Source organism: Xyrauchen texanus, chromosome 37 (genome assembly GCF_025860055.1).
Source record: "Xyrauchen texanus isolate HMW12.3.18 chromosome 37, RBS_HiC_50CHRs, whole genome shotgun sequence".
NCBI lineage: Eukaryota > Metazoa > Chordata > Actinopteri > Cypriniformes > Catostomidae > Xyrauchen > Xyrauchen texanus.
Genome location: NC_068312.1, coordinates 3,109,117 through 3,123,371, shown reverse-complemented (window position 1 = coordinate 3,123,371; position 14,255 = coordinate 3,109,117). Strand labels below are relative to the sequence as shown.

General features: G+C 48.8%; 1 protein-coding gene across 1 annotated transcript in view; it reads left to right on the top strand.

Annotated features, from left to right (window-relative positions):
- Positions 1-359: 359 nt before the first annotated feature.
- Positions 360-14,255, top strand: part of LOC127630673 (choline dehydrogenase, mitochondrial-like) — a 51,134-nt gene continuing 37,238 nt past the window's right edge. The window contains exon 1 of the mRNA XM_052108317.1: positions 360-1,150. Within this exon, the coding sequence (XP_051964277.1) occupies positions 415-1,150 (736 nt within the window). The 5' untranslated portion in view covers positions 360-414. The remainder of the gene's footprint in view (positions 1,151-14,255) is intronic.

Below are 14,255 nucleotides of genomic sequence, written 5' to 3'. Positions count from 1 at the left end.
CTTCAGAAGACATTCATTGATCAACTGGAGTCATGTGGATTACTTTTATGCTGCCTAAATGCGACTTTTGGACTGTCGAATTGCGGGCACCCGTTATTGGCATCTTCTAAAAAAATCTTAATATGTGTTCTGTTGAAGAAAGAAAGTCATACACATCTGAGATGGCATCAGGGTAAGTGAATAATGAGAGAATTAGCATTTTTGGGTGAACTATTCCTTTAAAAGATGATGGGGATAATGTTGAGGTAACCTGTTTGAAAACAGTATTATTTTAGCAATTTCCCTTGACACTAGTGTTGCACAAATGACATGCTTCAGCTTTTGTAATGCTGTGTTTGCTTTTTTGCTTCCTCAGGGCTGTAGATGAGCACTGGTGCAGCGCTTTGAAAGTCTTCCGCTGAGAGCTCTGTCAGTATGCAGTGTTTGTCTGTGTCTATGAGGCTTGCTTTAGGCCTCTTCAGGTATGTCAGTGTACCACACTTATCACGCTCATCTGTATTACGGCAGCAAAACTACGCCTTTCATCCCAGGTACAGCAGTACGACAGTAAATCAGATCACAACGTCCTACGGCTACGTGATAATTGGGGCGGGATCCGCAGGCTGCGTGCTGGCCAACCGCCTAACGGAGAATGCGTCTGATTCAGTGCTCCTGCTGGAGGCGGGTCCTAAAGACATGCAACTTGGCAGCACCCGGCTGTCCTGGAAGATTCACATGCCCGCCGCACTGACATATAACCTCTGTGATGACAAGTATAATTGGTTTTACCACACATTACCTCAGGCAGGCATGGATGAGCGGGTGATGTACTGGCCTCGTGGGCGAGTTTGGGGTGGCTCGTCGTCACTCAACGCCATGGTGTACATCCGCGGGCATGCAGAGGATTATAACCGCTGGCAGAGGGAGGGCGCAGAGGGTTGGGACTATGATCACTGTCTCCCGTACTTCCGGAAAGCCCAGACGCACGAGCTGGGAGCGGACCTATATCGAGGGGGCGACGGACCGTTGCACGTCTCGCGAGGAAAGACCGATCACCCTCTGCATCATGCGTTTATCAAAGCGGGTCAGCAGGCGGGTTACCCCTTCACTAATGATATGAACGGATTCCAGCAAGAAGGATTCGGATGGATGGATATGACCATCTACAAAGGTAAGTGTATTACTCATTAGTTCAAAGTAAGGGAGAAAAGGGAAAGACCTTATTCTTATTTTGTTGAATCAAATAGGTTTTATGACTTTAAGCAGGTTTTAGTAACTTGAACTGTTTTATAGATATGGTGTCTAAAATAACAAAAAAAGTTTGTATTTTGGCTCAACTTACCTCAGGCTTGGTGGTTCATCTTACACCAACACCAATCATTTGAAAAATATTCTGAACAGAACAGATTACAGATTACAGATAACAGGGTAAGCAACCCTCTGTGGACATGTTGGAGAATGAATCGCTATTGACTAGTACATTTTTGTTTTTACTCACCAGACTTTTGACAACATGTAAGCGTAATGCAACTGAAAACTAAAAAAGATCCAAAAATGGCATAAAAGAACCATTAAAACACCATTAAAGCAGTTCATATGACTCATGCATTTTATTCAAAGCCACTTGAAGACATGCGATAGCTCTGTGATTCACAAAATGCTGTGTTTAATAAGTAAATATATAGTATGCGCAGCGCCAGCACGTTAATGAACGGCGCTGCTTTGTTTACACACACTTACACTCGCGGCTATTTTTAGCTTTCACTCGTTGCGCAACATTTGAACACTACTCACGAACAATCTCAGATGTAGATGCTCAGTAGTCCGGTTCACTTATAATATGCATTTAGAACAGCACCGGAGGTGCATTTTATCAGAATTTGAATAAGCAGTGAATTAAACTACTGTGAACTTGCCTACAAACAGTCACATACAGGACTTCCTGGAGAGTTTAGGTGGAATGTCAATATAAAAGTGTAAGGGTTTAAAAAGTGCATGACTGAAATATATTACTGTTGTATTAAAAGATGGCGCCATCTTTTAATACAAGAGTATGGCTTCTGCGTTGCGAGCTCCGATACAACACTGCGGTTTATTGTTTGTTTTGTTTACAGTTCTTTATTTTTTTGTCTTGGATGTTGTCTGCCTTATTGTTTACGACAGACAAACGCTTTTGGACATTGGTTCTACAATTACACATCGAAAACCGGACTTCAAATTCCTTAATGCCGACATGCTGTTTACAAACACGCCGGCAGAGCCCTTTGTCTGGGCTGCTCGGCCGCGGAAACGCCGAAGGAAAAGAGGAAAACGAGCCGTCGTTCTCATCAGAGTAAGACGTCGTGCAAATCGACCCCCGTTACCCAGTATACTACTGGCAAATGTTCAGTCTCTGGACAACAAGCTCTGCGAGCTGAGAGCGCGGATCTCTTTCCATCGAGAGACGAGGGACTGCTGCGTTATATGCCTTACAGAAACCTGGCTGGCTGCGGAGATTCCAGACTCGGCCATCGAAATCACGGGGTTTTCCGTGCACCGAGCGGACAGAGCGAAAGACCTCTCAGGTAAAAGCAGAGGTGGTGGTGTATGTTTTATGATCAACAAATCATGGTGTGATCAGAGGAACGTACAATTCATCAAGTCTTTCTGCTCTCCTGATCTGGAATATCTCATGCTTCTGTGTCGACCATTCTGGCTACCGAGGGAATTCACAGCGGTCATTATCACAGCTGTGTACATCCTCCCCCACAAGCCGACACAGACCGGGCACTCATGGAACTGTATGGGAGTATAAGTGAGCAGGAAACCACGCACCCTGAGGCTGCGTTCATTGTTCCCGAGGACTTTAACAAAGCCAACTTCAAAACAATCGCTCCAAAATACCACCAACACATAAAGTTCAACACACGAGGGGACCAGGTTTTAGACCATTGTTACTCTCCTTTCCCCCCACCCCCCATTTGGCAAATCGGACCACAATTCCGTTCTGCTTCTGCTCGCATACAGGCAGAAACTGAAACGGGACGCAACCACCCTCAGAACGATCCAGTGCTGGTCGGACCAATCAGACTCTGCGCTACAAGACAGCATCGAGGTTTACGCTGACAGTGTAACGTGTTTCATCAGGAAGTGCGTAGAGGATGTTGTTCTGACCAAAACAATACGGATATACCCCAACCAGAATCCATGGGTTAACGGCGATGTTTGCGCGGCACTCAATGCGTGGACCTCCGCTTTTAATTCTCCTAACACAGAGGAGTGTAAACAAGCCAGTTATGCCCTCTGTAACACCATCAGTGCAGCCAAACGCCAGTACGGGCACAAGCTTGAAGGTCAGTTTAACACCACTAACTCTAGAAGTATGTGGCAGGGAATTAACACCATCACGGACTACAAACGGAATAAAGACTCCGCCGTGAACACCGCTGCATCTCTCCCGGACGAACTTAATACATTTTATGCTCGTTTTGAGGACAATAACACCGCCCTCGCGGAGAGAGTATTCGCGGCTGACGCTACAGAGGTTGGTTCACTCTCCGTCTCTGTTGTAGATGTAACCCGATCCTTCCGACGGGTGAACATCCGTAAAGCCGCGGGTCCAGACGGCATTCCGGGCCGCGTCATCAGAGCGTGCGCGAATCAACTGGCTGGTGTTTTTACGGACATTTTCAATCTGTCCCTCTCCCTGTCTGTAGTCCCGACATGCTTCAAAACATCAACCATTGTGCCTGTACCGAAGCAAGCCACAATCACTTGCTTAAATGACTGGCGTCCTGTTGCTCTGACCCCCATCATCAGCAAATGCTTTGAAAGGTTAATCAGAGATTACATCTGCTCTGTTCTACCCCCCTCTTTGGACCCATTGCAGTTTGCCTACCGTAACAACCGCTCCACTGATGATGCCATTGCATCTACACTACACACTGCTCTCTCCCATCTGGAAATAAGGAACACATATGTGAGAATGCTGTTTGTAGACTACAGCTCAGCATTCAACACCATAGTGCCCTCCAAGCTTGATATGAAACTCCGGGCTCTGGGCTTAAACAGCTCACTGTGCAGCTGGATCCTGGATTTCCTGTCAGGCAGACGTCAGGTGGTTAGAATGGGCAGCAACACCACCTCATCACTGACCCTCAACACTGGAGCCCCGCAGGGCTGTGTTCTCAGCCCACTCCTGTATTCCCTATACACGCATGACTGTGTGGCAACACATAGCTCCAATACCATCACTAAGTTTGCTGACGATACGATGGTGGTAGGTCTGATCACTGACAATGATGAAAGAGCCTACAGAGAGGAGGTGCACACTCTGACACGCTGGTGTCAGGAGCACAACCTCTCCCTCAACGTCAGTAAAACCAAGGAGCTTGTAGTGGACTTCAGGAGAAAAGACAGAGTACACAGCCCCATCACCATTAATGGAGCACCGGTAGAGAGAGTCAGCAGTTTCAAGTTCCTCGGTGTCCACATTACTGAGGAACTCACATGGTCCGTCCACACTGAGGCCGTTGTGAAGAAGGCTCACCAGCGCCTCTTCTTCCTGAGACGGCTGAGGAAGTTTGGAATGAACCAACACATCCTCACACGGTTCTACACCAGCACTGTAGAGAGCATCCTGACTGGCTGCATCACCGCCTGGTACGGCAATAGCACCGCCCACAACTGCAAAGCCCTGCAAAGGGTGGTGCGAACTGCCAGAAACATCATCAGAGGTGAGCTTCCCTCCCTCCAGGACATATACACAAGGCGGTGTGTGAAAAAAGCTCGGAGGATCATCAGAGACTCCAGCCACCCGAGTCATGGTCTGTTCTCGCTGCTACCATCAGGCAGGTGGTATCGCAGCATCAGGACCCGCACCAGCCGACTACATGACAGCTTCTTCCCCCAAGCAGTCAGACTGTTGAACACTTGATCTATCAGGATCAATAATTAGCACTGCACTTTATTAATCTATAATCTCACACTGGACTGTCAACATATTCTCCTCAATTCAACTACTTATATATATTTCATATACTCCCACTTATTGTATATTGTGTATTCTATATTGTGTGTATTGTTTACTGTAGTGATGGCGAGATGAAGCTTCATAAAGCATTGAAGCGTTCCATCCAATTGGTTCACTCATGTGCCGAAGCTTCATGGTGCTTCATTTGCTCTATTGTGCCATCAAGTGGACAATAAATGTAAAACGTGCAGTGTGATTATAATGACACTATGGCTTTGGTGTCTGAAGCATTGAATGAATTAATCAATGATGTTTGTGATGCTTATACATAAAGTATAAACTTTTATATGGTGTCTGTCTTTATGATACAATGACAGGGTCAAAATGAAAAGTGGAAACAAGGGAGAGCATTGTCATGTGAATGTGCTTGTGTTACTTATTTTTTGACTGTGCTGACACAGTCAGCATTTTATTCATTTTTATTTAAAAATAACAACTTCTCCACAGTGCTCGGCTTCAGGCGGTTTCTTTTTTTTTTGAGATTATTTCACCTGCTTTAGAAAATACCCTTTCACAGGGCACAGATGAAGCAGGGGTACAGAGAAAAGCAATAGCAAGTTGGTACAAGTTGGGATATACTTTTTTCTGTCTTTCCCAATATTCCAGGGGGGTTCTCCACTCTGGCGATGTTTGGTTCACCCAAGTACTTCTGGACCTCCACTGTTGCATCTGCAGTGACATTTTGAGCCCTAGTCTGCAGGACTGTGGTGTCCAAACGATGCCACAGTTTGTTACCTAAGACAGACAGACAGGCTGTAAGTGACTAAATACAATAATTAGACATTTATTACACAACAATTAGAATGTATCCAGTATCTATTACTTTGAGTCAAAGGCTGAGAAGCTTCTGATGTGTGTGGTTGTGAGGAGGACGAGGAGGAGGACGGGCTGTTTCGAATAACAGCAGCACATTCAGCAGTGAGCCTCTTCTCGGCCTCTGCTGCTTTATTGGGGCTAAAGAAGCCTATCTTTTTAAACCTGGGATCAAGCAGTGTCGCCAGTGACATGATGCTCATTGATTGCAATGTGAATAGCTTCTCCCGTAACTGTCTCTTCAGACTCTCAGCCATTGCTTTGCTCTCTGGAGTTTGGAGAATTCCCATGTCCTCCTCCAGTGTGTGGTGTAGCATTGACAAAAGAGGAATGACTTTTGATCCGGATACTCTCTTCTCCTCTGACAGCTCAACTGTGGCATCATGAAATGGGGACAGCACTTTTAGACATTCTGCAATAATATTGTACTGTTCTGATGACAGTGGGGCAACGTCAGTGCGAAGGCCTGCCAAAGCTGCTCCTACAGGTTCCCTGAGGTCATAAACACGTTGGAGCATATGGTATGTGCTGTTCCAACGTGTATCCACTTCTTGAACTAGCTTCAGTGCTGGCTGGCCCATTTGCTCCTGCACCTGTGTCAGCCTCTCCTGTAAAATTAGCAATCAAAAGTGATTAATGCAAGTGTCACTGCAGCAGCACAAAACAGTGGCATTTAGAATATTGCAATGAAATAAAGAACTTCACCTTTGCAGTTGTGCTGCTCCTGAAATAGCCCACTATCTTCCTTGAGTTTGCCCGGATGACAGACAACACAGCGTTTTGGTCAAGAGCCTTTTTACAAGCAAATTCAAAGTATGCGCCACACAATTTGTGTGACGTAAACGAAGCTCCTTGGCACAAGCACCCATATTTGCAGCACCATCAGTCACAAGGCAAGTAACTTTGTTTGTAATACCCCACTGTGACATAAGTGCTGCTTTTACTTGTGCCAAATTTTCAGCAGTATGTGCCTCAGGGAAATACAGCACCCCTAAAACAACAGACTGCAGAGAGGTGCTTGCATCTATAAAATGGCATGTCACAGCTAGATATGCATCGGTGTTTATAGAGGTCCACATATCTGATGTTAAACTAACTGCTGAGGCCTTCAAAACCAAGGCTTTGGCTTTCTCCTTGGATTCCTTATATTTGTCCTCCACCATAGCTTTCAAAGCCTAAAGGAAAGAAGAGAACACTCTTGGAATGGCAAATATGGGAAAAAGGGAAAAATACATGTGCTCACATACGCACCTGCCTTGTGGGGAGAACATAGGTTGGGTTCAAAGCTTTAACAAGCTTTCTGAACCCTTTGTCCTCCACAATAGTGAAAGGCTGGGAATCCTCAATAACCATATTGACCAAACTCTCATCCACATCCTTCTTCTCTCCTGATGACAAAAAATCCATTAATTAGATTAATTAATTATTTACAGTATCAGTTAATGTTGTCTAATACAAATATACCATGTCATTTTATGTTGGTATGCTGTCTTATCATTGCATCCTAAAATGGCTTACCTGAGCCTGGTCCACCTTGGTTGGTCTCCTTGTTTTCGTGCAGGGCTCTATAATGCCTCAGCATAGATGAGGTGTTGTTGTTGTATCTAAGTTCTTTGGAACACAACAGACACTTCACCTTTTAAAATACCAGAAATAAGAAGAAAGACATTAGAACAAGTAATACCTTGTGTTGCCGCGTTTATTTATATTACACTAGTTATTATTACAATGTAAATACATTATTTGGTGAGATCAGCTCAAAGTGTTCCCAGACAGGGGAAAATCTCCTTTTTCTTGCTGGTTCCATCGCAAAAAAAAGAAGCTTGAATAGATCGCTAACAAACTCGCAAAGTCCCAAGTCCACAAAATGTGAGGGGGAATCCATTGCATTTTGCTGGCCCTTATATTTCAAATAGACTGCCAAACCGCGAACCATTTCCTGAAGCAGTCACGTGGTACAGGCGGCTCGCGAGGCTTCAAACGTCACCACATACGTCACCGACACGAGCCTCGATACGCGCTTCACAGAAATCATCCCGGATTACTCGACACACGCTTCGAAGCCTCGATACGGGAGGACACATCACTAGTTTACTGTGCATTGTATATAATTATTGTGTTGTGTAAGTATGTGTACATTTGATATGTAAATTGTTGTCGTGTAAGTATGTTGTTTATTGTAATTGGTATATGTCTCGTCACTGTCATGACTGCTATGTTGCTCGGAACTGCACGCAAGAATTTCACCTACTGTTACTCTTGTGTACATGGTAGTGTGACAATAAAGTCATTTGATTTGATTTGAAAGTTAATAATAATAATATAAATAACGTCTAGGTTACGAATGTAACCTCCGTTCCCCGATGGAGGGAACGAGACGTTGTATCGGAGAAGCGACACTAGGGGTCTCTCTTGAGCCACCGAATATACCTCTGATCTATGAAAAAAGGCCAATGAGAAGTTGGCAGCTAGTATTTGCATATCCCGCCCCCGGACATACGGGTACAAAGGCGAGGCAAATACTAGAGTTCATTCGGGATTTTTCTGAGGAGCCAGAAATGGTCCGGCCAGTACAGCGGCTCGGCTCAGCAACGTGGCCGGGAAGGACACACGTCTCGTTCCCTCCATCGGGGAACGGAGGTTACATTCGTAACCTGGACGTTCCCCTTCTGTCGCTCTCTCCACGTTGTGTCGGAGAAGCGACACTAGGGGTCCAATTTAAATTACGCCATGTGCTGAGCCGTGTACGTGGTCTGACACAGGAGCGGGCAGGTGTTTTTTACGTGCCAGACGACCAGCTGTATCAGACTACACATACCCTTCCCCAATGCCCCACAAAAGTCGTCGGAATCCTTTTGGTTACCCTGACAGGGGAACAAGGCGACGCTTGCCAACCTGGGAACGGGCCAAGCCTGGCTGAGCCTCTTTTCTCTCTATGATTCTCACATAGAGCAATAGACAGCCGGGGCCCTTACACGCACTGAGGGAAGGGGGTCTTACCCAATTTCCTATTCTTTCAGGGGGAAAAGACCCTGCGGAGACCACACCTACCCAGCCTTTTATGTGACACGTGGAAGTGGCGCGGTGGTAGATCCAGCCTCAGCGAGGGGGGAGTTGCTACACACGGCGACCGAAGGGCAGCCGGAACTTACCCAAGGAAAACGCGGGTCCGCTCGTAAGAGGGCCGTATCGCGGAAAATACACACAGGGGGAGTCCGCGTAGGATTCCTCACCCTGTGGAGCACCTATTCCAGTACAGGGTAGATTTGAGTACCCGCAGTGGATTGGGTCGGCAAGTTCCTCCGCCGAACTGCGGACCCATGAGGGCTAGGGAGGAATCGACCAGGGATTCGAGTTGAGTGAAATCTCCTGGGAAAAAAGATGCACAGTTTTACCTCAAGCGAGGGAAAGGGCGTATATGCAAGCGATTCACCCGGTCAGCCCATCAGTGTGTTACCGAGTTCTACTGGCTCGGTCTTGAGAAAACATGGGATGAAACTGACTCAACCCTGAGATTATAGTATCTCGTAAAGGTGTTGGGTGTCACCCAACCCGCTGCTCTACAAATGTCTGCCAGGGAGGTACCCCTGGCCAGTGCCCACGAGGACGCAACACTCCTTGTCGACTGAGCTCGGACCCGCAAAGGGGAGGGGCATGGCCTAGGTGTGATAAGCCAGTGAAATGGCATCTACTACCCAGTGGGAAAGCCTCTGTTTGGAGACAGCGTTTCCTTTCTGCTGTCCCCCAAAGCATACAAAGAGCTGCTCAGAGTGTCTAAAGCTCTGCGTGCGGTCCAGATAGGTACGCAAAGCACGTACCGGACACAGCAACGACGGGGCTGGGTCTGCCTCCTCCCGGGGCAGCGCTTGCAGGTTCACTACCTGGTCTCTGAAGGGCGTGGTAGGAACCTTGGGCACGTAGCCCGGTCACGGTCTTAGGATCACATGAGTGTCTGCCGGACCGAACTCCAGGCAAGTGTCGCTGGTAGAGAACGCTTGCAGGTCCCCGACCCTCTTGATGGAGGCGAGCGCGATCAGCAGGGCAGTTTTAAGAGAAAGGGCCCGGAGTCCAACTGATTCTAGCGGCTCAAAGGGAGGTCTCTGGAGGCCCGTGAGGACTACCGAGAGGTCCCAGGAGGGGAAAAGGCTTGGCCGGGAGGGATTTAATCTCCGGGTGCCTCTTAGGAACCTGATGATTAAGTCGTGCTTACCAAGGGACTTGCCATCTACTGCGTCATGGTGGGCCGCGATAAGAGCAAGAAACACCTTCAAGGTGGACGGGGACAGCCTCCCCTCCAACCTCTCCTGCAGGAATAGGAGCACTGACCTAACTGCGCACCTCTGTGGGTCTTCAGCCCGAGACCTGAGTCGCTGCTGGCTCCAAAGGAGGAGACGACGGGCGAGTCGTGACATGTGGCGGGAGCGTACGCCGCCTTGGCGATTTATGTACGCTACCGCAGTGGTGCTGTCTGACCTGATTAGGACATGTTTGTCTCGAATTAACGGGAGGAACTGTCGCAGGGCAAAGAAAACAGTCAACAACTCTAGGCAATTGATATGCCAGCGCAGCGGGGCCCCTCTCCAAAGGCCTGCAGCTGCGTGCCCGTTGCAAACGGTGCCCCAACCCGATTTGGATGCGTCGGTAGTAACCAGGACGCGTCGGGACACCTGCTGCAGGGGCACTCCTGCCCGTAGAAAGCAGAGGTCTGTCCAGGGTTTGAGTGTTTGGCGGCATGCGGGGGTGATTATCACACGGTGCTTGCCGTGGCGCCATGCTCGACTCGGGACTCGAGTCTGAAGCCAGTGCTGAAGTGGTCTCATATGCATCAACCCCAGCAGCGTGACTGCATCGGAGGATGCTATATGCCTCAGGAGCCTCTGGAAGAGTTTTAGAGGGACCGTTGTGCCTGGCTTGAACTTTGCGAGGCATTTCAGCACCGACTGTGCACGCTCATTGGTGATACGTGCGGACATTGAGACTGAGTCCAACTCCATGCCGAGAAAGGAGATGCTCTGAACCGGAGTGAGCTTGCTCTTTTCCCGGTTGACCTGAAGCCCCAAGCGGCTGAGGTGTTTGAGCACCTGGTCTCTGTGAGTGCATAGTAACTCTCGGGAGTGGGCCAGTATGAGCCAGTCGTCGATGTAGTTGAGTATGCGGATGCCGGCTTCTCGGAGCGGGGCAAGAGCTGCCTCTACGACTTTCGTGAAGACGCGAGGGGACAGAGACATGCCGAAGGGGAGGACTTTGTACTGGAATGCCTGGCCGTCGTACGCGAACCGTAGGACGGTGTCGCGGCAGAATTGAGACGTGGAAGTACGCGTCCTTCAGGTCTACCACTGCGAACCAATCTAGGTGCTGGATGCCTGTTAAGATACACTTTAGCGTGAGCATTTTGAGCAGTGCTTGGTTTAAAACTCGCAGGTCCAAGATTGGTCGTAAGCCGCCGCCTTTCTTGGGTACAACGAAGTAAGGGCTGTAGAAACCCTTCTTCATTTCGGTTGGAGGGACAGGCTCTATCGCATCTTTGAGTAGAAGAGTAGCGATCTCCACACGCAGGGATTGGGCATGTTCGCTGTGCACTGTGAAGCGGACGCCTGCGAAGGGGGGCAGGGGCCTGGAAAACTGAATTGCGTAACCGAGTCGGATGGTCCGGGCCAGCCAGCGTGACTGGTTGGGAAGTCAAAGCCACGCATCCAATCTCCGTGCTAGGGGCACCAAGGGGACGAGTATTTTCGACGTACCCGGCGGGGCTTCGCAGCGGGGCGGGGCAGGTAATGTGCCGTCGGGAGGCGAGGGTGCGTCCCGAGGCTTTGGTGCTGAGAAAATACTCGAAGCACTTACCTTGCTCCGCGCACCCGGCCGGCCGGGGGTCAGTCGTGGGGCTGAAGGCGGACCTGTGGCCGCATCCAGCATGCTGGGACTGTTGAGATCTGGGGGCAGAGTGCCGTGAGAACGGCATTTGCAGGCCAGATGACCCAGAGGCAAAGGAAATAGCTCTTTTATTGAGAATTTGGGTACCAATTGGGGCAAATGAAATGTATTCAAAACAAGGGGATGGAGCGGTCTTACCATCTCCGGAGCTAACGTCTTGGGCTCTGGGTCGTCCATCTCAGGCACTTGACGCGTCTGAGAGCTGGGCCCAGGTTGAGGCAGAGCAGCCTGTTGTTTCTTCACAGGGGGACGCCCTCGGCGAGTAGACGGGGCATGGCCCGAGGCGGCAGACTTGCGGCGGGGTAGGATCTGGGAGATTGCCTCCGTCTGTTTCTTCACCGCGGAGAACTGCTGGGTAACGTCCTCGACGGTGTCGACGAAGAGGCCGAACTGGGAGACTGGGGCGTTGAGAAAGCGAGTCTTGTCAGTCTCACGCATCTCGAACAAGTTCAGCCACAGGTGTCGTTCCTGGACCACGAGGGTGGCCATTGCCTGCCCGAGTGACTGCGCTGTGACCTTTGTGGTTCTGAGGGCGAGGTCGGTCGCTGAGCTCAGTTCCTGCAACACCTCGGGATCAGGGCTACCCACGTGCAATTCTTTGAGCGCCTTGGCCTTGTGGACTTGCAGGAGGGCCATGGCGTGCAGGGCGGAAGCGGCCTGTCCAGCGGCGCTGTAGGCCTTCGCTGTCAGCGAGGATGTTGTCCTACAGGCCTTGGAGGGGAGTACAGGGCAGCCCCGCCAGGTGGTAGGGTTTCCAGGGCATAGGTGAAGCGCAACAGCCCTATCCATCGTGTATCCGTAGACCGCTCCGCCGTCGAGGGTAGCGAGAGCGGATGAGGGAGTGGCTTTGCGAGAGGTGAAAGGCGCTCTCCACAGCGACGTCAGCTCATCATGCACTTCCGGAAAAACGGGACTGGGGGGGGGGGCGTGGCCGTGGGCCGTGGCCCGGGACAGCATGTCGGACACTCTCCAATGCAGCGGCGAGCTCATCCGCTTCGAGCTCTAGAGGATAGGCAGGCTGGCTGTGAGGCGAGCCGCTGTTGCCTCGAGCATGGACGGGAGTCAACAAGCGTGCTGGGGAACGGGTGGTCCGCGGGTCTCTGGTACATGACGGAGCCGCCCCCAAATCGCCTCCAGCGCCACTCGCACCGTCCCCAATCCCGTGGGAAGGAGCAATGCGAGGGGCGCTGGAGTGGCTTGTTCTTGGTTGAAAACAAGTCGCGACCGCAACGTTGTCATGGTCATGTTCTCGCAGTGAGAACATGAACCCTCCACATACGCAGCCTTGGTGTGATCGCTACCCAGACACACGAGACAACGCCTGTGGCCGTCTGAAACGGAGAGCACTCTACCGCATCCAGGAACTACACAGCGGCGGAACGGCATCTTTATAAAGACACGTCCTGAAAAGGACGTTCAACGCTCGCTGTGTTTGCTCTTTTAGAGGAAATTACTCTTAAATAAAATCACTCTTAAGAAACTCTTTCGAGTTTTTATCTGCGCTGTCGAATGTCCCAGGGGCAACAATGCACAGCCGTGCACAGGATAGGAGAAAGCCGCTGTTATGCGCCGTCAAATCCAACAGCATGCAGATCGTCAGAGGAATACACGGGTGTGTGTAACTCGTAGCAGACAGCATACAAGACCATCGGCTCCGAAAAAAATTTCTGAATGAACTCTAGTATTTGCCTCGCCTTTTTACCCGTATGTCCGGGGGCAGGGTGTGCAAATACTAGCTGCCAACTTCTCATTGGCCTTTTTTCATAGATCCGAGGTATATTCGGTGGCTCAAGAGAGACCCCTAGTGGTGCTTCTCCGACACAACGTGGAGAGAGCGACAGAAGGGGAACTATTTATTATTATTATTATTGTCATCATTACTATTTGTTTACAATTTATAAAAATATCTAAATTGAATGGGTTCCAAAAAATAACTGTGTGAATGAAAAGTGAGCTGATGTCTTACAGCTAAATTGAACAAAAAAGAGATCTGAATCCTTTAGTCGAGATGTAAGTTGAAACATTTTTGGGAAAAAAGAAAGAAGAAAAAGTGGCAAAAATAAAACACTGGTTTCTTTTCTACTGAAGACTGGAAATACTGTTAATTTTGCTGCTACTTTACCCAGTATACTAGTTAATAATAAAGTGTTTCTTAATAAACTATACATTTATATTGAAATAATGTGTAGGTAGAGGTTTGTGTTTCTTTACATTTTAAAGAGTACTCCCAATTAGTTCCACACAATAATGTAAAGATGTTCTTAACTGATTATGCAAAAAAACAACACTGTATCGGATCGGGATCGGTATCAGCCGCTACTGAGATTTCCAGAATAGGAATCGGATCGGAAAGAGAAAAAGTGGTAGCGGTTCATCCCTAATGTGTGTGTGTGTGTGTGTGTGTGTGTGTGTGTGTGTGTGTGTGTGTGTGTGTGTGTGTATTCATATGTATGAAGTCACGCTATATAGTATGCAAGATTTTACATTTTATTTTCATATTTCGCTTTTGATCCTTTAACTT